This window comes from Taeniopygia guttata, chromosome 7 (assembly GCF_048771995.1).
Source record: "Taeniopygia guttata chromosome 7, bTaeGut7.mat, whole genome shotgun sequence".
Lineage (NCBI taxonomy): Eukaryota > Metazoa > Chordata > Aves > Passeriformes > Estrildidae > Taeniopygia > Taeniopygia guttata.
Genome location: NC_133032.1, coordinates 23,191,071 through 23,215,294, shown reverse-complemented (window position 1 = coordinate 23,215,294; position 24,224 = coordinate 23,191,071). Strand labels below are relative to the sequence as shown.

Below are 24,224 nucleotides of genomic sequence, written 5' to 3'. Positions count from 1 at the left end.
GGTAACTGGTATGAGTCGATTGATCCCTTGACAATTACCTGAATTGCATGGCTAAATTCTGAAATACCTCTCTCCATACATACCTATATACATACATGTATATAGTTAGTAACAAAGTGTTGTTTGTTTTCCTGTATCTACTTGTTAATCAAATTTCAAATCAATGCAAACCTTTCAAGCAATTATTAAAATCCTGCATTTCAACAATGTTAAATGCCTTCTCCCAGCTTCAGCAATTTCAGCTTTTAGAGAAATCAGACAAGCATTTCTCAGACTGAGAAAGGCATCTGTGTGGGACCAGCCAGGAGAAAGGCAGCTTGAGGACTACTGGAATAAGCCATTGGTCTACAATTGTCATTTATTAGTATGTATTCTTTAGTAAAAAAGGGGAATATCTGATTCTTCATTGGGACAGGTTTAAACATAGTTAAGCCTTGTCATGTATGCGCAAATTTGTACTAAAAGGCCTTGCATTCCTCAAGGAAAAAAAGAAAGAATTAAATAAAAAAGGGGAAAAGAGGCTTCACACAGTAATCTTAGCTTAATTCATGGTGCATATTTTGAACAAAATTACAAAACATACTAAATAGCTTAATTACCACCTCAAGTGATTACAGACACCCATGAGGCCAAAAAGTCCACAGTAGAACTGTTAAGCCTTTTGTTTCCCGACCACTGCACACATTGGATTCCAACTGTTTTAATATAAGCTCTCCTTCAAATATATACGTGTATCCCAGAGAGACTGCAAAGAGTGGACATCCCATTATAATCTCCCTCCCAGCTTCACGTGCATCCCAAGTGGCAAACCCAGGGCCAGAAGGAGACAAGAAGCCTCTATCCTCTTACCTGTAAATTCCCAAATCTGGCTGCACACTAACTCTCATGCTGCTGAGTAAACTGTGAACGTCTTAAAATCTTAAGGGGATGGGCCAGGGTGGGAGAAAAAAAAATTAAAGCAGAATTTTATTCTAGCATCATCTGACACAAGGCAAAATTGTCATGCTGAGCTGAAAACTTTTTTAGAATTATGAACATAAGTAGTTTTGCTGTCTTTTCGGTGAGTTCAACAGAATGCACACTGAGAATGTTTACTTGAGATTTGATATAATTCCATGTGTGTACAGCTTTTACATCTGTTGCTAATGATATCAAATTATTGATTGTTCACTTTCTTATATTATTTAAACATCAACTATGCACTCAGCAACCTGATGCTTTTCTTTTTTTTCTTTTTTTTTTTTTCCAGAGAACTTTTTATTTCTGTCTTTGGTTGTAATTACTTTGATCTTCCAGAAAGTATAATTAATTTACTGTTTATTTATTTCTATGAGAAAGGAAAAAAGTTTGACCTAGTAGATCTATATGTGGCAATTTGTAACAGAATCACATAGCTTATGTTTAGGAAATCATGGTTTTGATTAAGAAGCAACCATTTAGTTCCCACTGTTTTATTAAAACAGACATTAGCAGATAATAGGAAACACATTTAACACTGTAGGCTGCATTTAGTTTGCAACGTCAATAAAGTTATTTTGAAGCCCCTTCCTATTTTGTATTTACCACAGCTCATGTGAATTGTTTTTTGCTTTTACTTTCTAGTAACCACCTCTAGAATTACACAGGGATACGGGTGCTGGTTCCAAGAACTCTAAATCATCATTTTACCTAATCTGCCCAGCCCAAAAAACAAACCACTGCATCATCCATTCACCTTCATGGAAGTCCTTTTTTAAAATACTGTTAAAGGAGTACATGATGACTGATGCATGTAACTTGAGTCACTGATTTTGCACACTAACTGAGCTGTCCTGCAGAACTATCTGGCTATAGAAAAGAAACAAAACAACATTAAATGAGAGATGACGAGAAATTTAAACCACCTAAAGTGCAGAAGTCTTCCTGTTTGCAGGCATTTAAGATTACTGCTCTGAAGTTGCTGTTTATTCTCCATGCACCACTGTACCTGCCATAGACACTTTGTTTTCTCTCCCACTCATATGGTTGATGAATCAACACTACTTGAACTGCTTTATAGCAGCTTGTGTTTACTTCACACATACCTTAACCTTCCTTTTTCTCCTCCTACTAACACACACATAAACTTCCAAGCAGCAACGACTGGCTGTGCCTCTGAATAGCACAGATACAGAGTTATCTGGCAAACTCTTCGGGTTTGGATCCTTGACCTTTTGATTGAGGTTTCCTTCTGCTTTTACTGCACTTAGAAATTTAACTGTGCACTTACTAAGTAAAGAAAAATTAAGAGCATAAGCTCTAAGAGTGGAAGAAAGTAGAAGACAACAGTGTACTAGAAATACTCAGAAGCTATAGTAGTGTCTCTACAGTTAAGAACACTACAGTTAAGGGCCACTGGTGCCTCTGCAACTGGCACCCTTGCCCAGTTTTGAAAAAGGAAAAAAAAAAAAAAAAGCCTATTTCTGTTCTCCCAGAACAGCAAGTAAAAGTGAATGGTGATGACCTCAAAGCTGTTTGATTCTTTCGATTGCTTTTTAACCAAGAGGATACGTTAAAGTACTTTGAATAAAATTCTGTTATTAAGAGACACCATTTAGAGAAAAGAAACACTTCTGAGTCACACAATGGCAATTTAAAGAGAAAAGAAAATATCCAGTTTATTTGGCATGAGGGTTAAAATGTCCAGTCAACGTTTTTACTTCTAGCCTAAACCATTTTAATAGGTGAAAAGCAATGTCCCATTTCCTTGACTGCATTGTTACTCCAATCCTGCCTGGACAATTGTCCTTCTAGACACAAATAATTTCACCACAGAACATTCTTTCTTCTTTCCCCTACTGAAAATATAATCACTGCAGAGCCCAGGCATGAGTGTCTTACAGGTATGCTCTGCACAAGCCAGATGTGCAGAGAAAAAACAGATGCCTCAGAACTTGTTCTGATGTTTCATGCAATTTTGTTTCATGTGCTCCTAACTCAAGCAGCAGACTTTTTATGGTATTATTATGCAGATTTCTAGTCTGTCCTAAGGAAACAAAACAAGTAACCTTCCATAGCTTATGCTTCCCAGCCTTTTATGAGGAAAAGACAGCACATTCTTTTTGAAAAGTGCTAATCTTCACACAACTGAAAATACAATGATTTCTCAGGAAGGGCATGACATTACCCTATTTTTTCATAACGTTTGTGAGTTCTGTTATGAATTTCCTGGCTACTGAAAGGATCACAGACAGAAACAACAATAACAGTCTATGCCTCCTTTCAGACAATGAATCTTCCATTCAGTAGTGTAAGAGAGAGAAAAACTATGGAAAACCCTATCCCAGCATACAGCTATTCTCCAAGGGTGATGCAGATCTGGGAAGAGAGGTCCCAGGTAGAATTATGAAAAAGCTTTCCACTATCCTCTAAGTCCTGAGCATTTAAAGCACATGAGTGTTAAAAAACACCAAAAAACCAAAAACCTACTAAGTCTGGTGCACACCTAAGTCCCTTGTCAAAGGAAAGGAACAATAAAAGAATAAATCACACATAATGGAAGCATCTATTATGTGCACCACTTCCACCATTTTGTGCACCACTGACAGGTGATCAGACAGTTCAGTGGTGAGAATGGGATGAACTTACTTAGAATAATTTTACTGCCTCAGGCACTAAGGACCTACTAATACAATTTCACTATAGAAAAAATACAGACAATGGGCTATTTTTCTCTTAACTTCAGTGGGCGCAGCACCTTGCTGTTTATAAGTGTCTCCCAAAAATCAATATTAAATGTTCTGTATCCAGATTCCACAGAATAAAATACAGCAGGAATGTCAGTACACTTTGCAGTATTGAAAACAGAGAACAAAGGCACATGTGACTTAAAAAGTCAGGATTTTAGCTTTCAGGAACAAAACTAAATGAGGGCAACTTACATAGCAATTTAACTTTTAAATCATGAGATACTACAATGTTTTCTTTCCAAAATGTTTTTGCTTAATTCAAAACACAGCTGATCTTTCAGCACAGCTAAATGGGATATTTTAAGCATGTTTTGTGTCCTGTGTTTTCATGCCAGCCTTGTTTGTAAAGTATCAGATTTAATTTCAAATATGCTGTGACAGTGTCCTTTTTGTAGACAAATTCACAAATATTATTATTGCTTATTATTACTTTTATTTAAAGCAAATAATTCCAAACTGTCAGCAGAATTTCAAGAACTTGGAAAGCAACAAAAATAATCAATTTACCTTTAATCTTCTTGTACTTTTTGTACCATCTCCCAAACTCCTGGCACTTGGTTGCTGACACATTGGCATAGTATGTACTATTTACAATGGATGAAATCATACTCTGGAAGTATAGAAAGAAAAACAAAAATTGATTTAAAATATCTTCCACAATTAGAAATCTTTTCCAGGGAAAGCAAATGACACGTGAGTGCATAATGATCATACATGTGTGACTTTAAATCCAAAAGAACCATCTGATGAGTACAAAAGATTGGTTTTATTCTCCAGTCTATATGCCCAGCCATGAACAAAATCACAAAATAATTATTTTGCACAATTATATATAAAAAAAAAAAAAGTAATACTAATCTACACTGAGACCTGCAGCTCAGGCTGGGGGAAGTTCTACTTTGCTTTGTACGTGTGATACTGCAATAGCCAAACTTTAGTTGCATAACAGGCAGTGCCGTGCTGAGGAACACACGCTCACTGCACCAAGCACAATTTAGGAACCAGATCCTAAAGGTAAGATTAGATGCTCCAGCATGCATAATCCAAATAACGCTTTTCAGATGTCTCTGTTCTGCTTCCAAATGCAGCAAGACTGCACAGCCAAGAACTGGAGAACATCCGTGCTACTCGGTGCAGAACAACAGTTAGGCAAATAAGTTAAATTAATATAATTTATAGAAACGTGTGATTAGCCCTTGTGTGAAGAATCACCCAAAAGAGAAATTAGCAGTGCCATTCAGAGCACAGGGAACTACACATACTACAACACAGAGCAGTCAAAACCCACAAGAAAGCTCAACAAAGCTGAAATGCCACTTGCCTAACCAGAACCCCTCCCTACTCTGCAAATTCCCCCTAAGCAACTCCATACAAGGTGACTGAAGAGATGGCTGCAGACTGATTTTCCAGCATCTGATAACCAATAAAAAGGGTATTTTATACCTGGAGTGCTTCTGCCCATAGGGTGGCAAACAGCCCCATTACTGGTAGTTCTTCCATTCTATTTTTCCTTCCCTTCCTCCATCCTATGCGGAGGCATCCTTTTAACAGCATTTTGCTCTCCTTTTCCCCTTTCTGAAACCTTCCAGGATCAAACTTTCCCATCACGTGTACACTGTCAGTAAGGAAAGGCAATCTAACAGCACCAAGACATAGGAGTCAATGCATCTTCTCCACAGACTGTATTTTATTTTCCTCATGCCCTCCTTCTGCACTTACATCAAAGCTCAGAGAAAGCTGTAGCACCTTGTGCAACCTTTCTGCACTGAGAGGAGAGAGCAAGGATGATCTCACAGCTCAAACTATGGCTTCAAGCTCTGGCCTACAAGCTCCTGCAGGCTCTTGGCCATCTCTGGAAAGCTACAAGGCTTAATCACTGGCTCACTGAATTTAACAATGCTTTAAAAACAAAATCATCCCTGCCTCTGCCAGATTTACCCAGCCTCCTGTTCTGTTTACTGCAATATCATGGGACTCTGTCCCTAACTCTTGAGTTTTAGGAACTTAAAAAATGTGAGCAAAACTGAGAAATTTAAGATAACTGGGTGATATAGATTACTTTCAGTCTTCAGCAGGTAATTTCACTTTCATTGAAGAGGCCCTTCTGCCTTTTCACTCTGCCTTTCTACTCAAAGAGTGCTATGGTGCATCAAAGAGTGCTAGGGTGCACTGCAGTAGAGTTTGCATGCTATGAACTAAGAACCTTAAGTAGCAGCTCCAATTTCTAAAACTGAGATTCAATTTTCTAATTAAAATCAATATTTTGAGACATAAACCTAGCATTGTGGCAGTCAGCAGCAATTCCCTGCCCATAAATCTTCCCTTGCTCTACAGCATTTTAACAAGCAATGGAATTCTGAAAGCCTGCCATGGCGATAGCCTCTGCTGAAGAGGGTTTTTGAACAAAGTTGAGCAAACCTGGGGTTTTTTTTACATCACTTCAGTTAAACCTCCATTCACTAAAGAAGGGTGGGGAAATTGTTGAACTCCATCTACATATCAGTTTGATTCTCTTAATTTTTTTTGTGTGTGTGGGGGGCAAGGTTCCTTCTCCAAATCATCTAGCTCTACAAGAAATCAACACAACTGAAATCATGAGGCTATTAAATATCACAGAATATATTATCCCATTACCCTTTATTTGAGAAAGCAAAACATAACTAAATAAACAAACTAAAATCAGAGAGTAAAACAACCATTGGTGAAAAAATCCCAGGACAGATTCTCTTTTGCAAGGGAAAAAACTATAACAATTTTCAGACCACATATCCTCACTGTTATATGTACAGGAACACTAGGGGTATTTCTCTTACGAATCCTAATAAGTCTGGAGAAAGGAAATATCCATTTAAAAGAGAGTGGGGAAAAAAACTAATCAGTAGTTGCAAATTTCTAAATAATGCATAATATTTCTGGAAAAATCCTTAATGAAGGAATAAAGCAGCAGATATGCTTGGTATGTGTGTGGCCATGACAGCCATGTGGAACGAAAACTACTTAAACCAGAAGCTAAGATATACACAAAGAAAACCTGGTGCAGTAAGTTCAAGAAGAAAAACATGGGACACACTCATATCCTAATAAAGCTTGCTCCAGCAAAGAGACAAAATGCATGGTCAGTGCTGAAATGAGATATACAACACAGGAAAGACAGAGATCTCTATGAAAAGATGGAAATACTGAAATAATTGGATTTCTTTCTGCCACACACACTCCCCCTACCTACCCTCCTTCCCCCCAGCTTGGTTAACTGGGATTTATTTGTTTGAACAGGAGCCGTATGCTAAGGATAGCTAAGCTGCAGACATGTAATACACCTAGCAGAAAAAAAACAGGACAATTTTAAATCAAAGTGAATGATTACATTTCCCATTAGCAGCAATCAGAATCCCCATCTGGGCTGCTTGGAGAGCTCGGGCACTGAAAACCAGAGAAGGAGCACCGTCGCTGGTGGGAGCGGGAGCTCCCCACGCTGCCCCTCTCCGCTCCTGTACTTGAGGCACTGTGAACACATTAATAAACAGCAGCATTTACTCTGCAGTTTCACTCCTAAGAGACCACTCTGCAATTTGCTGCTGTCAATAATATATTAACCACAAGGGGGTTGTAATGACATTTCACATTTGGCACGATATTTTTTTAAAACTGATTTGGGAGAAGGAATTGTATTAGAGGCATATTCAGATGATGGTAATAGACAGCTTCTATACAACCTTCCATTGTATCTTCTGCATTTTGTGAGCTAAACTAAAAGAGACTGAAACTTTTTATGGCAATAATAATAATAATAATACAAGCTGCATTCTGTAGTCTCAGTTCAAGAGTTAGTTACTAGCCAAGGTCATTTATACCTGTACTTAAAAGTAAGCAAGTTCAATTTCCTACAGAAGGATCTCCTCTTAGCTTTTTCTGCCAAATAAATACTGGGGCAAGGATTCTGGCTGCTATGCTTCTGCCATCAGTAATTTTGTAATATATGTCAGACTGAGGCTATAGAAGGAGTAAACCAACTGCAGTGTTTCCACCTGGTAAGCTTTGAAACTGAAGTGGGAGGAAACAGACCCAGATAACAAATGAATTCTGCATGTGAAATGATGCATAGTTTAGTTATGCTGGATATTAAAGAAGACTGGGTAGAGACAACCATATGCTGCAATCATCATTAGCTGACCAGATTCCACAGATAATTCTATTTTTAAAAATTAAACTTAAACTGTGTGAAAATGAAAACACTTTCATATTCAATGTGGATTCCACACTGTGCATATCTACAGTGTCTGTTACTCCTTTACTAAACCAGCAAGTTCAATGGTTTTCCCTTACACAATCCTCCCGTTCTTGGTAGTGCTGCACGTCCAACATAGCTAAATAAGGTGAAGAATGGGATTCCTACCAGCTCCATATTTTACCTCTGTGCTTTCCCTGGAGTTGTAATCATAACACAGCAAGGCAAATTTGTGGTGAACAGAGAGAATTCTCTTGGTTCATGGAGGCTTTGGATCATGAATTGCAGAATGAACATACAGTGCAACGGAAGACAGACAATCACAGGAGAAAAAATGTTGGATATGAGCAAGTAAAGCATTGGATTTTTAGGAAGCTGGAATTACCCATGTTTTGACTTTTAAAAGATACAATGGACAGATTAACCTGACTCTAGTACACATTTTAGAAGTACACATTTTTCATGCCTGGCAAAGTTACCTGATCTGGGTGCTAAAGTGTTATTCTGTTTTTTCTGAGAGGCAAGGAGAAGTAAGTCATAAAAATTTTATTAATGTCTCATTGTGACAATCTGAAGTACAAATAGAGCTTGTGACATCTGTAGGAACCTGTGTCTTAGACATGACATCACTGCTGTTTAAAAAGCAGTCATGGAGAATGAGGCCAAGTTTTTGTTCTTTTTTTAACATAATTACATATACATTTCTTTGTTGCTGTTTCCTAGAAATTGGGGCACAACTGTTAAAACTGCATACTTTTTATCATGGCTGCAGGCTGATGAGAGCTACCCATAGGTTAGGGAAGAAGTCAAGCCTCTGCTAGTGGGAAGAAGCCACTCAAATCTTGTATTTGAGGATCATTATTCCTATTGCAATAGGTTCAAATAAAAATCTAAATAATGTATTTACATTTCTATGAAAACCAATCAATTAATTAATAACTTTTACCTGGCAACCCACTAAGAAAACATGGTGTAAAGATACTATTTAACATATTAAATAGTATTTCTCCTTTCTAAAGAAAACAATAAATTTATTTGGTATTTATGGAATTGTTTAGTGTAGGCTCTTTACAGAAAAAAATATGAGCTTTAGTTCTTACAAATCTTTCTTTCCTAAGCCTGCTGAAAGCACTGACCTGTGAGAGAGGGCATTCTTTGGCTAATGTGCTCTGATTCATCTCTTTGAGCAGTTCCTTTAAGGCATTGCGAACTGTGGCATGGTTCCACTGCTCTGCTGGCAAGTCTTCCAACTTTGAACAACTGTTAAAACAGAAAGCAAAAAGCAGATAGAAACATCACCTTCACAGATGCATACTTTCTGTGTGCAAGTCCTATAGACCTTTAAGCAACAAGCACAACCCTGGAGTTTACTGCTTGGCCAGCCCATCAAGGCATTTCTCCCCTCTATCCCTCTCCCATCAAGCACAATTACCAGAAGATGGGCAGTTCAACATGCAGCTGCTGATCCTCCTATGGCTTATGTGTCCATAACTGTTCCTGCTGGGGCCTGATGGAGAGCAAAGAAACTGCATAAAATGAGCCCCAGGAACGGCTGAGTAAAGCCATCCTCTCCAGACAAAGATACTCCTGCTGGAGTAGAAAAATAAACATATATGCTGCACTGCTACTAACAAAATCCCTGAACAGTGAGGGCCCCCATTGTGTGGAAGCAAGACTTTGAAAAATTAGTTTAATTTTATACAGGTTCTTATACTGCCCTTATCACTGAAGTATCTGAGAGCCTTTCAGAAACACATTAAGCCATATGTCCAACATCTGTCATGTGCAGTTCGCTCTCACTTTCATTCCACAAGAACTGCATATGTACTAAGCTTTTGTCTTCACATGACTTGTGCCTCTTTTAATTTAACAAGCTTATGGATTGTGTCTACATGCATGGGGACAGACCCAAGAAGCACATCAAAAAAGTGGGAGAAGCTTGTCACTGCCATTTCATACTGCAGAGCCTCAAAGCATGCTCTCCAATGGCCCCAGAAGGTGGTTCTGCCTTCTGCCCTTACAGCCTGGCTTTTCCCTCAGAGCTGACCCTTCAGCTGTGCTTGAGGAGTTCAAGTAGTCAGTGATCATCTTTATCTCAAAGTCATGGACTGTCTTTCATTTATGTGGCATCCAGGCATTCAGGCACTTTGAAGATAAAGAATGGGATCTTAATCTCAGGTTCACACCCTTTGCTAATACAGATGTGACAACAGACCATATGAACTCCTGGTACCTCTATAGCAGCTATAGGGTCTAGACACTCTTTTACAACTACATAGCAGTGATGCAGCCCAGCAGAAAAATTTTAACAGCATATAAAACCAAGCAAAGACCTGTTCATGGAAATTAGAAAACCCAAGCACCATCAGAGATTCAACAAGAAAGAAATGTTGCTGTTTGGAAGTTTAATGTCAGTGAAGCATCAAGTATTTCCAAATTTTAAACTGAACTGAACAGTTGGAGGGTATGTACCTGTGACCGAAGGCCATGCACATATCCCTGTGGGCCCCTCTTCTATTCAAGCCAAAGCTTCAAGGAATTGTCAGCAAGTTATTCTGGACTGTCTGTTACTTTTTACTCTTTCCTCTGCCATGTTCTGGCCATATAGCTACAGGAGACTGCAGCTTGTCTGCAGCTCTGGTGCATGCCATGCACTGCCAGCAACCTTACACTTGAGGACTCTTTAGGAGTCCAAGAGAGAAAGGAGAAGAAAAAAGGAGGGAAGAGTGGGAGGAAAGGAGGGTAAATAAGTGTAAAAATGTTGGGAGCTTTTGCTTTGCTAATCAGAACTAGCCCTCAGGGAAGGAAAGTATTTTCCAAATGCCAAATGGAGCTGCAGTGACACTTTCCTTCCTTGTCTTCTGTTTGCTGGAAGACCAAAGACCACTGAAGAAAAACAGAAAAGTAAAAAAAAAAAAAAGCTCCCCTCCTCCACATCTCAGCAACTGGCTGCAGAAAACCTGGATTTTCACAGTGCAGCCCCTAGAAAAAGGCAAGGAGTTTATTATCTGATAAAATTAGAACTTTAGAATCCATTAAATTATGGACTGTAGAAAGGTATGCCTCTAAGAGCCCCGTATCTTTATGTGATTGGGTTTCTGCCCTTTCCCTCTCTGTTTCCATATTGCTACTGCAGAAGACATACAATATCAGCTGGAACATGCACCAAAAAGCTGCCAGGTGACCCACCCTTCTCTCAATTTTCTTTTTCATTTCACCAAAAGCCCAGAAATTAATGAAGACAGGATGTGCTAATCTCTGTAGTAATGCTGTAACCAACAGAGCAGCTCAGAGAATAGGGAAGGACAGATGTTCAGAAACACCCACCTTTGTAATTGGATTTTCAATGTCACAACATGATAGACATCTTGTAGCATGTCGGCTACTGTCGCATCTGGTGCGTCAGTCACATAACTGAGAGGGAGGGGATTCCACCTCCCAAGCTTGATTATTCCTGAAAAGAAAACAAAAAATACTTTATATTTTATCAGCCATTGATTAAACCCTTCAGCAAAGTCGATTGTTCCAAGATCCAAGATTCTGCCTTGAGGTTTATTGCAGTCATGCCCAGAAAGATCTGTTCTCTACTGACTCCTGAGGAAACAGTGGAGAAGAGCAGGAACAGATTCAAAATTTTAAGCAGACAGTGGCTGACATGTTCCTGACTCTTAAATTACTGCAAGAAAACACAGGACGCTTCCTTCACATCTTTGATCATAGCTCTAAAACCTAATTCTTTAAGTCAGAATAAGCTTTAAGTGCTTTCTAGTCCTGATTTTGCAGTCTACAAAAACTTTTCAGTAAATAAATGCATTACTTTTGACTTGAACAGGAAAATTCCTATGTGTGGGCTTTCAGAACTGTTACCATCTAAGCATGGTACGATTCCCAGTGTGGATGGATGCCACTGGAAACCCACCAAGCAGGACAAGTTCACTCCCAGATACAAGTTGCACTATGCAGATGGCTGCTTTTCTTTGTGGGGAAAAAAACAAACAAAACAAAACAAAACAAAAAACCCAAACAACTGCAAGCTGCTGACCACAGATCCAAAATAGCTTTTTGGAGGCGGGGGAGAATGCTGTATGTTCTATTTCTACTTCTGTTCATTCTTTAACAGAGATCATCACCTCTTCTGTATGAGCTTCTCACAAAGACTGTAAACTTGGATGGTAAAACATTTGGTGTAGAGGTATTATTTCTGTGTAGACAATTACAGAGGGCCCACCCACACCAAAAACAATGACTAATCCCAGGAATGACTTCCAGGAAGACACCAAACAAAAAAAGCCACAGTGCCATCTTACATGACAGCAAAGCAGTTCAGTCTTGTTCTGCACTATTGCCATTGCTGCTTTTATTCCCTCCTTCATTGTGTTCCTATTGCCCCACTGTTCTGCTCACTTAACTCTCCTCAGCTCAGCCCTACAAGATACCATTCTCCATTCAAACTGATGCCTTCTGAGGTTTCTTTATATACTATGTGATCTTTTAAAAGACATCCATAAATTCAAAAAAAATAATACACTAAATACATGAGAAGACTACTTCTTCTGAGATAACAGACATGCCAAGAACTCCTCTTGGGTATCTGGAAGGATGTTGTGATGCCAAGAAACTTCAACTGTCTCCTTCTTTTCACTTTCTACTCCTAGCAATTCACTAGCTCTGGAACTAACTGAACTGCAGTAAATTACAAAAACCTTTTATCCTGATCTCCCAAAAATGATCATAGGATAAATACCACACTGAAACAGTGAAACAAAACCTCTCGAAGAGACAATAACAGAATACAAGGAGCCCAAGAAGTACCTGCTATAGAGGATTTTTCCCCATTCCTACACAGATTGAAGAGGAAATTATTTTAGTACTGCTCCTTTTCTGTAGCACTTAAATCTTTGCATTTACCACCAACGTACTGCTTTGCAAGGCATTCTGTCACCACACACTGAAAAAAGCTGAAAGTGACCTAGTTCATCCTCAGTGGCACAAAGTTTCACTGTAACATACTGGTACAGGCAGGCTAATACTTCAAGAGCAGATTAGAAAGCTTTTGGCATAGAGAGATATTGTCCAAACGAAACAAAAAGTTAGTAAGTGTTGCTTGATATCCAATGCTTGAAAATGGGACATAAACAGAACAAAAACATTTCAATGATGCACTGTTTCAGTATTAAGATTTAACAATCTGGTGCTGAATATGCTGCAGTATAAATAGTGCCTGGACTCAGATCCAGTAGAGTAACACACAGCACTCATTCACAGCACCGTATGTCTCCAGTGCTGGCTCCTTGAGTCATATTCCACTTGCCAAGAAAAGCTGTTTTTCTTAAGGGGATAGTTTACTTAATGTTATCTCTGGTGACAACAAGAAATGCATATAGTACAGCATATATTAGTCATGAAATGAGCATCAAGGGTCCACTGAGTAAAATGCATGCTGGAAAAAGACAGTTTAGCTGCTGACTTCCTTCACCTCCTCCTGCTATATAATAATTTAAAGCAAAATCACCTAAAAATCCAGAAATCTATACTGGCTTCACAGAACACTTGGCTTCCTATGTTTAACCTCGCCAAGTTTTCATGTAATTGAAAAAATAAGCATCATATGTGCCCCATAAGTCACATCTAAATTGGTAATACTTTACAAGAGGCTTTATTTTTCATTCAATTAAGGAAAGCACTCAGAGAGCACACCATCTGCAACTGCTCGGGCCTGGCAATGCTGGCAAAGGACAAAGAGATGGTTGGGAAGCACTGAAGTTACTAAAGGTGTCCCCAGACACAGAAAGGGTTTAAAGAAAAAAAATTCAGTGCAGCCAGAGAACACCATAGGAAATACTATGCAAATTCTTTTACAGGAATGTCTGCTACTACTGGAAGTTAGGGAGATTTTTTTTTTTTTTTAAATCCTCCTCTAAAACTGGAGAGGAAATTGTTTTGGCTGGATTTAAACAAACACAGGTGCTACCATAATGCTCAGTGCCTCTGCACATTAACACCTGCTGAGAGTCCTTTACTCTGTGTTACAGCACTGCTGATGCACGCTATTTTTTCAGCCGGTGTGATATGACGTGTGAAATATTTTTTTCCAGAGCACATTAAGCTGGTCCAAACGATAGCCAGAAGCCATGGTTTCCATTCAGCTCCTCAGCAGACTTCACAGGTGCTTATTTCATGGCACCAACACTGTACTTAAGGCGACTCTTGGGCTATGTTTGGGAAGATGATGCCAGCTTCTTGAGCAAATGCGTTCTCTCCATACTAAGACATCTCTGAATCACTACTCAGTAAAAACTGAGCAGGCCAAAATTTACCCCCTAAAAAGGTCTCTTCTTATCCAGATTAGGTGTTTCTAGCATAACAGCAACGCTGAGATGAAAACAGCCTGGCAGCAAGGGGTCACTTACACATTTTTTATTGTTCCTCTCATTGACTTCAAATGGTACAGGTCAGGCCTTTAGAGAAATCACTTTAACTGGCCTGGCTGAGCTTTTATCATACCACAACTGAGACTTGGGATGGGGGACAGGAATGAGGAAGGTCACTGTGTTATTAATGAATATACTACTTCTCTGGGAATATCATTTCTCTGTCAGCTCCAGACCTTCTCAAAATTATGTGTGGATAATGCATAATAGATCAGAAAGTTCAGGAAATACAAAAATATGTCTTCCTTGAGTTCCCAAAACTCTTCTGTTAACAAATCTGGTTCTCTTTCCTGTATCTATTGGATCTTTTTTCCTGTGAAAGTTTTTTGAAGGGAGAGTTAACAGATTTCAATGCTTGCACACACTCAAGAAACATCCATACACTAGAACAGCTCTCAACGCACCAAGAAATTACCAAATGCAGCCCAGGCCAGTTAGGCAATTAAAGACAATAAAGGCACTAGCTTTCTCAAAAGATTTGTTTTTAAAGACTATTTTAGATGAGATTCTCTATCCACACTGGCTGCTGGTTCTTGAATGGCACGTACTTCTGTAGTCAGGTCTTTTATTAATTTCAAGCCTCAGCTTCATCGAAATGTAGATAGGGAAAAAAGATGGAGTATCTTTGTGTAAAATGTGTGCAACTCTCTTTACCCACAAGAATGGCAGAAGACACCAGTGGCAAACTTCTGTGAGCTCGAGTGTCAGGTTTGACATAAGAACCACTGAATTTATTGCTGTCACTCCACTCAAGCCAATGATGTGTCATCCTGCCAGCATGTTTCCAATTGAGCTTCATTCAAAAAGCAGCTCCTTGGGAGAAGAAAGTGATAACTACACAAGTGAGAGCAGAACACTACACTGAACTACACTATTGCCCTGTTACATCACAGCTGACCCATTCTATATCCAGCAGAACTCATCACAGGATCCTCATGAGCTTTATTTTATCACCTGAAAAAAGGATGCACCTAAAGCACTGGGATTATTCCTAGGATGCCATCCTACTGAGATGTGAACTGGATGGATGCAAGTCTGGGGCTAAAGAAGACTTCCAGAATAACTACTTTGATCAGAGCATAAAATGACAAAAGGCAGAAAGCTGCTTTCGAGACAAACACAGCTAAGCTGGCCAACCCTTTCTATTATTATGTAGTTCACACTGTCCCATGAAAATTATTTATCTCTATAGACTAGAAACCTCATTTGTCATTGCAAATGGAAAGATAGCCACACAGCACACTCATTCTAAGAATGCCACATCTGGGCTTTAGAACATACCTATTCTAGTGTAGCTATGACTATGGAACAGTCATAAATGGAATGAAGACCAGGTCCTGCACCTCCCACTCACCTGCACAGGTAACTTTTAATCTGGATAGCCCCATAACAATTACTGGAGCATCTCAGGTACCTTCCAATACATCACTGCTGTAAAATTAAACTCTTCAAATGGGGCATTTTCCAAATTCCTTTCTGTGGCTAAACAGAGCAAATAGGAGCAGAAAATGCTTCACCCTGTCACTGGCTCCCTTCAAACCATCCCCTGCTCCCACCATGGCTATACTCTTGATTTCACCTTCACAAATGATGAGCGTACCTGAATTACATCTTAAATGGATACTCATAGTATTAATGCAAATGCATATGCAGCATTAATGTAATTTATTTTACATGCTAATCTGCCAGGGTCAAAAGCTAGTCATGTGTCCTAGAATTCATTCCCTTGCATCCCAGGACCACAGCATGAGGATTGTGGACTGAAAACACTAGGCTGTTTAAGAACACAACCAACATCTGCTGCTGCCTTGTGAATTCAATCAAGTAGTTTTGAGCGAACACTGTGTTTTTTAAGAGCAACTCATATCAAAACAGCAGACACTCAGGAGAAATTGCAGGTTAGCATTAACACCCAAGCACTTCTCATTTCTTTTACAGCTCCAAATGAAAGACCTCAAAGAGATACCCAGTAAAAGCCCGCCCCACTACTGGGACCACCAAGCCATTTCTCTATCAGCCACTATCACAGGACCTCTCTCCAAGATGGGTAAGCTCCTGTGACAGTGACTGCATCTGTTTGTCCCCTTCAAAGGCATCTTGTTCCTATGCTTTGTCATGAAATTTTCCTTTGTTGAGCTGTATTTTGTTACAGAAATTGAAAACTGCCTGTCCCATGTAATAAGTACAAAGAATTATTTATTCATAAATCAGTTTGGAGAAAATCACTACCCTGCAGTACATAACAACCTGTGTTTCTTACCTCTACACTGGCTGTAGTATATCATCATACTGTAACTTAAAGCTATAATTTGTAGTTATTACTGTTAATCCAGCAAAGTGAACGACATTTCAGGCAGAAAGGATGAAAAAGCAACGTGAGAAATGACCAGAAAATAAAGTGATTATATTAATTTTTGTATTATATCACTGAGCCGTCTTTTCTAGCTTTTTGGAAAATCTAAGAAAATACTATACTGCCTTTGCCCATTGTTATAAGGGTGCCTATATTATTCTATTGAATTTCAATCAATGACACATTGGGGTAATAGATGGGAAAAAATAATCAGCAGAATACTCCCCCCCATACTTCTACAGCATTTTTTCATCAGAGGGTCCCAATGCACTTGAAAACATTAATTAATTGAACTTTGCAACATCCTGACATGTCAGGTAGACTGTATTCTGCCAATTGACATATTGGTGATGTAGTGATTGAAAGCACACAATGAACATAATCCTATGCTTATGCCAATACAAAAGAATCCCCCTCCTTCCTCATTTCAGTCCATAATAAATAATTCAGTGAGAGAACAGGAATAAACTATGTGATTACACTGTGATGTACACATCCACAAATCAACAGGAACACCCACAATCCCTAAATGACGAATGCTCCATCCCAGCTGATGAGACTTGTGCAACTTCAGGGCTCTGCACAAAAGGGTGACCTTCACCCAAGGGGAAAACACAGCCAAGCCACACAAAGCTCTGGAAGCACAAAGCCCCCCTGAACTGCTGCTGCTGGAAGTCTTCGCTCTTGCTCAAACTCTGTCTTAAACTCTGCATACCAGTGATGGTTTAGAGCACAAAACAACACATCTATGAGCCAGTCAATTTAAGCACTTTCTGGCTTGCACATCTGTATTAGTACACCAACTTTAATAGAGACTACGCAATTACATGATTACATATGATATTTATATATAATATATTAAAAATCTTATGGAATTATGGATGTAACTATCAATAGAAAGACCGTTAGTGTTACAAGGTTTAATGCCAAACTTCAGAGTACTTCCATAGATGAAAATCATTTTGATACATGAAGTTTGGTTTTGTGTTTTTATTTTTTTGAATGCTAGCATTGCCCCTTCCTTTCCTCCAGCATGACTGTATTGAAGTATTTGACTTAAATAACATACACTAAACAGTTTAATGGCTTGTAATTCCACATATCGGGTTTACATTTTACAGTAAAAAGATTGTGCCTCATGTAATAGATGCTGCTTCACATTTGGGAAACGTTATGTGAGGACCCTGACTTTTATTAGATTAATTTAATATAGGCACTAAGTTACTAGACTAAATTAATAAAGCTCTTCTTAAAAAAAGAAAAAAATGAAGTGGGGGAGAGTAACAGTGAACAGAATGAACCCACAAATTAAATAAAATTTTCTGGAGCTTGTTATTTTGGAAGTCTTTATTTAATTTTCCAACCTCTATTCAGTTTGAAAAAACAGTTGAAAAAATAATTGGTGAGGAAACAGGAAAAAAAAAACCTTGATGTTATTTACTTCAGGGGATTATTTTTAAAACTGTTATATGATAGAACAGGAATACCACAAATAAATAGAAGGGCAAGGAAGCAAAGGAAGTACTATTAAAAAAACAAGACAATGCACCATTCACTTAAGTTTCCAGAGCAGATTCAATGATCCTTGTGGGTCTCTTCTAACTCAGAATATTCTCTGATTCTGAAGTATTTTTTACATTTCCTGTATTACTTATAAAACTATCACCTTCACTGAGGAAAACCACATTCAGTCCTGAATAATTTCTGTCTTCTGTCATTTTTGGGGTAAGTGTGCAGCTGCCTTGGACAGCAAGAATATGCATAAAGAGAGAGAAGTCTACTCTCATCTGAGACAGAGAACCACTCCTCTAAATATCACTTCCATGGCAGAATACAAAGTCTTTCAAATTATGACAACTCATGACAGAAAGGCTACTGCATCCAGGTGTCTTTCATAACCCTACCAGTCTGGAGTTCAGCTTTACCCTCCTTCCTGAGAGGCACCCTCACACCAGGGCTGTCTCACTGGTATTATTCAATAGACCAAATGCCCATAGGATTGCAGCACCTGCTGCATGTCACCAACATCATCCCCACATAATGCCCAAAAGCAGGGCACTCCACCCAGTTCTGCATTAAATTACTGCTTTTTGGGCAATCTGTGCTCTTATGGAAAGATCATTCCCAGCTTAGCCATGGGACACCAGGAGCACAGGCTGTGCCTCCTCCCAGGGAGCAGTGCCTGCTGAACACTCCTGAAATCCAGAGCATCACAACTCAGCTTATTTCTTGATCAAAGAGCTTCTTAGCTGCTGCCACGAGTAGAGGTTTGCTTTGCCGTCTTAAAATCACAGCTGTCCCCCTTGCTTTGGACATCAGCTGTCTCTCCTTGAGTCCCAGGGTCCTTGACATAATGTACTTCTCTACCATCCCAACATGGCACCAGGACTTGTCTCTAATTTAGGGCCCCCAAAGAGCCAACATAAGCAGATAAGGTAGTGGGGAGCTGCAATGGGCTCCCAGCTCAGCCTTATAGACTGAGAAGTGGGGCTTTAGTGCAGTTGCCTCAGTTGCTAAGAAACATGAATGCAAGGGTGCTCAACAGGTGGTGCTTTTCTCTACTGCACATGTTCCTGAACAGCCATAAACAATGCTGGGATCATCTCACCACAAATTCTGGACCTGGTGACCATATTGCCACCTCACCACCTATAAAGGCTGCACATGAGTAAAAGGACCAGAGCTTAACACAAACATTTGCTGTCCAACCTTTTTTGTCAGCTTTCTGCCAGCCCATTGCCACCAACAGAATCTGCCTCGTGACACGTTCAGCAAAAACAGGGAAGGCAGACAGCTTTTGGTTCCTACCTCCCTGAAGCCTTTCTTGAATTTTAAAGGGTATTTCCCAATGGAGAAGGGGAGAGGTAGAAGACATTCTCCTTTTTGGGGAAAACCCTGCATCTGTTTTTAAAAGGATGCCAATGCCCCAAACTTCCTCAATTCACCCAGCTTCAACATTTGCCTATAAGCTTCATATGGAAAGTCAGTCTACTGAGCAGAAGAAACAGCACAATAACATGGCATTGCAGCCAAATACATAAAACACTTCTTAAAGGTTATAAAAGAGCATTGCTAACAGGACATTGTAGAGGATAATAAGCTTAGAATTAAACCTACAGACATTGTCTGGCCTTGTATGAATCTGAATATCCTGCCCACTCACACCAACAGCTACAGAGAACATAGAAAGTCTGGCTCAGGCTGCAAACATACAGTAGCCAACTATCTTTGTGTTGAGTCAACTACAAGTAGATTTGAAAATGCATGGGTCTCAAGTCCAAAGAAAAATAAGGGCATACAGCATGCTGTGCTGCACAAACAAACCCCTAAACTAATGCAGTTTCATATTCTGGCCTATGTAGTTTAACAGCTTAATCTCTTTAGTCTAAGATTTGTGTCTTGGGGTTTTCCTTACGCTGTATAAAGACTAGCAGAACGGGGTTTTTTCACTAAATTACTACTTTTGGTTTGCCTTCTGTCTTTTCTTTCCTCCCACCAGACATTCAGTTCTTGACTTCCATGAGTAAGAAAACAACACAAACGAGAAAAAGTAGTAGGACAGCATCTAACTATCAGGACAGAAAAGCAAGTATTGCTGAGGAAATAGAGGGATTGAGGACTTTACTGATAATCTCAAATGACTGCTTCCACTAATTCAATATGAATGCATTAAGTGAAGACACAGCTGCTGCAATTTTTGCCATTTAACTTTGAAGCCCTCTGCTCTTTGTAGATGCCTATTGTAAGATTATAGCCAGATCCATACAGGATCAAAAAATATCCTCAAGTTTGATGCCAGTATCTCTAATGATATTCAGTTAAAAGTTAATTCCACCACAAAGCAATTAACAAGGGAGGTAATAACACTTGTATTTTAGCATTTCTATATTAAAAATTTTTTATGGATGCAAAAGTATCCATGAAAATCTGCATGCCCATGTATATTTAAGAACAGGCAAGAGACCTAAAATCATTTGTTGATACTCAGGCTCAGGTCTCACTCATAGTACAAACAGATAGAAGGTAAGGGACGAAACTTCACCCTTGCCTTACAAATTGATCAACTAGAGAGACAGAATAGTATCTTTAAGGTTTTAATATTGCTTTTCAAAATGCATTTTAATAACCTTAGTTCTTAATTTGCACAGCACTGCAAATTCAGATTAATTTGATTAAATTAAATAAGAAATTTTCCTTTATTGACACTTATTTCAGTTGATATTCTGATCTCAAGTTCCACATCTCGCCCTTTTATTCCCAGGAAGAGCAAAATATTCTGCATTTCTGAAAAGTCTAAATAAAGCTTTGCTGGTTACTGAACTATGCTACATTTCCTATCAACAGAAAACAAAAGCAGAAAAAAAAAGACTAGTTCACCACTAGAGGAGATGACTCAGAGCAAGCAGGAACTGTTACCAGACTCAGAAAAAAACAGTTTTCCCTCGTGCCGTTGATGAGCCCACATTAATGGTGAGATGAACCTAGATTTGTTTTCTTAGCCCACATCTTCCTAGAACTGAACCTATTTTCTTACAAAGCCACCAGATCCTTTTTGGATCCTGTTAGCATTTTAACTTCACGTTAGTCATTTTGTGAAGAAGAGACCAAAAAATACAAAGACAGAAATAACTATTTTTTAAATTTAAATGATAAATTTCTGTGCACATGGTAAAGACTGGAAAGAGTTATTCACATTTTGGATCTGGAAGTTTGCAGCACACACACATCATGCTCAGAAGCATTTCCATTCCCCACTTCTTTAGTAGCAGCTAAGATTGTCATGTAATCATCACATATAGAAATTGTGGAGCTGCTATGAAGTAAAGTAACTCTATCCCAGCCAAAACCAGAGTGTTTAATGGACAGACTCTCCAAGCCTCAAGCACTGGTGGCACTGTGAACACCCTTGTGAGATGGTGTAGATCTCTAGTACCTTCTCTCACCACTTCTTTCTCTTTCCTAAACTCTATCTCATGCTCAAATCAAAGAGATAAAAAATGCTGCAGGGTGATATTTCAAGGGAAAAGGGAGGGAAGACTGTCATTTCTAATCATCTCTCAAAGCCCCAGGTGTCTTAGGCCCACATATGCACAGATTCTATGTGTGAAAGCAGAAAAGGAATCTGGAAGCCCATTCCCAGTTTGGGGGAATATAATTAAAGAAAGATACAGTGAGATGATGCTTTATTCAGACAATGGCACCAACCCTGGAAAATCCCTGGAATCTACCAGAGATACCATTTCACCATAAGGCACAACCTATACTGCTGCCAGCATTCTCTTCTGTACCACAAATACAGAGTATCTGACTAGGGATTTCAATTAATAGTATCATGCTATAGGAGAAAAAAATATATAAATAACTACTTCACAAAGTCTTATGTAGGAAGATGAAGACACTGCATACATCTTCTCAAAGAATAGGCTGAACAGCCCTCATATAATCCAGATATATTCTCTTCTACTTACTGGCACAGGGAGTGAGAGCAGACTTCAGCACCGAGGGAGCATTACTAGCCCAACACACCAAGGCAGCTTTGGGAAGTTTATCATTTTCACAATCTGATTGATTTCAAAGGTCACCCTGGAGAAAAAGGCTCAATCTGGTTCCTGCCGACACAACCACTTCCCACAGCCAGTATCTATTCTCTGCTCTTGGCACTCACTCAGGTGGTGGGACGTGGGTTGCACTGTGGGTATCTGCATCTTAATGGAAGTCTATTTTACTCCCCCAAAGCCTATTGTTCATTTGGAGGCATGGAGTGTTATGGAGTGTAACTGGTTGTTTCATATTGGAGGTCTTAATACAGGTATGCACACCAAAGAAATAAAGACTTTCTGACTAAGAAAAAACTTTGGAATTAAAGAATTATCCTAAAAATCTGAGCTGCCTAAAATACTATAGTAATTGAGGCTTAAAACTATTTGTAATTCCTTCTAATCAGAAAAAAAAAAAAAAACCCACAAAAAAAAAAACCAAAAAAAACCCCAAAACCTTCCTTTCTTCATTTCACATCTGAGTTCATGGTGGATGAAAATCCAACCAGGGGAGCCTATCAGCACTAAAACAGCTCTCATTTTCCCCAGGTGATGGCCCTAGTTTACAGTTTATCACAAATGAACTCATTTGAAAAGCTCATACAGTAAGGGTCCCAAACAGTGTGACCAGTCATCAGTGCAGTGTAGATGGAAAAGACCACAGCCACACCATTAAAATTGCAGTCTAGGAGAATAAAATTAGATATTAAACTAAATTGATAAATTATAGATGAAACTATACAACTTTGTGAGAAATGGCTCAGTCTAGGCAAACTGCTCTAGACTAAACATGTTGCACTGATGAAATTCAAGAGGTTGTCCAGGCAAGCCATATTGAAAACTAAGGTCCACCCAATCTTCATAACCAGGAATAATTTTATTGCTGGAAGCCCAAAACAGTGGCCTCTTTGTTACCTCCTTTACCTACTTCTCAGATGAAATTTTTTTTTGTCACATGTTCAAAGAAGTGAACTGAAGATACAGAGGCCCCACATCTGGAGATGTCTAAAGTAAGGCAAGAGTTTGAAATCAAAATGCTCTGTGTTAAGGCTAAGCTAACAAGCTCTTTACAAATGAAATGGGGGCATTTAGGGAATTAAGCCAGCTTTTAACCAGGTATGTAGTGTACAAAAAGCTTCACATTTCATTAACTGTGGTGAGTACCTCCATATGCCCTACATAAACAAAAGGAATGTCATACCCGAAGCAGCTTTTAAGTAATTTTTATCTTGAAAGAAAGTATTAGCCAATGTAACTAAGTATCACAACCAAAATTTTTGAGCAATCTTGGCAGAACTGTAAAATTATGCTATTATTAAGGCTGAGGAGTTTTCTACCAGTAGAGGAAAGAGAATTTGCAGTGCTGTGTCTCACAAAAGACAGGAAGGCTTGACAGGTTGATGGGCAAGAACGATGCACACTCTTCCTCAGCCTCAGTGAGACAGCAGAACCCTCCACCAGCAACTGCCCCTGGTCAGAAAACAGTCTCAAGCTTTTTAACAGCCTTTTAGGCCCTTCTTGTGTACAAAAATAAAAAAAAAATAAAAAAAAAAAAAAAATTCAATTTTGAGCTTGCAAATCAACAAAGAGGTTTTCTTTCCTGCTAAAATAGACCTCCGGTTTGTCATAGTGGATAAGATGAAACAACCCTGTCTGAGAATCCCTCATGGCAAGCTACTCTGCTGGTCAGTGCCTGCCCACCCATCCACCCATCCACCCAGGGCCACATCACTGTCACCTTCATCCTCCCACCCACGCCTCGCTGCTCCTGTCTCTGAATGATGGCCAGCACCTCCCAGCTCTACAGGAATAAATCTCCAGACCACAAACCCCAAATATCCCTTCCTCCTATCCCCAAGGCAATGAGTTACACTGTTTGGCTTGAGTCACGACTTTTCTCCCCATCTTCTTCCCATGCATTTTACTCAAATTTATAAACAGAGGAAGAGAGCACTAGAGGTGCCACAAGAG

The 24,224-nt window shown here is 39.2% G+C and overlaps 1 protein-coding gene across 5 annotated transcripts in view; it reads right to left on the bottom strand.

The window, feature by feature from the left end:
- SATB2 (SATB homeobox 2) overlaps nucleotides 1–24,224 on the bottom strand; it is a 131,518-nt gene that overhangs the window by 61,190 nt on the left and 46,104 nt on the right. For all 5 annotated transcript variants that reach the window (XM_030277768.4, XM_030277766.4, XM_072932406.1 and 2 more), the window contains 3 exons: nucleotides 11,260–11,386; nucleotides 9,069–9,192; nucleotides 4,215–4,317 (listed from right to left, as the gene is read on the bottom strand). In XM_030277768.4, the coding sequence (XP_030133628.1) occupies nucleotides 4,215–4,317; nucleotides 9,069–9,192; nucleotides 11,260–11,386 (354 nt within the window). The remainder of the gene's footprint in view (nucleotides 1–4,214; nucleotides 4,318–9,068; nucleotides 9,193–11,259; nucleotides 11,387–24,224) is intronic.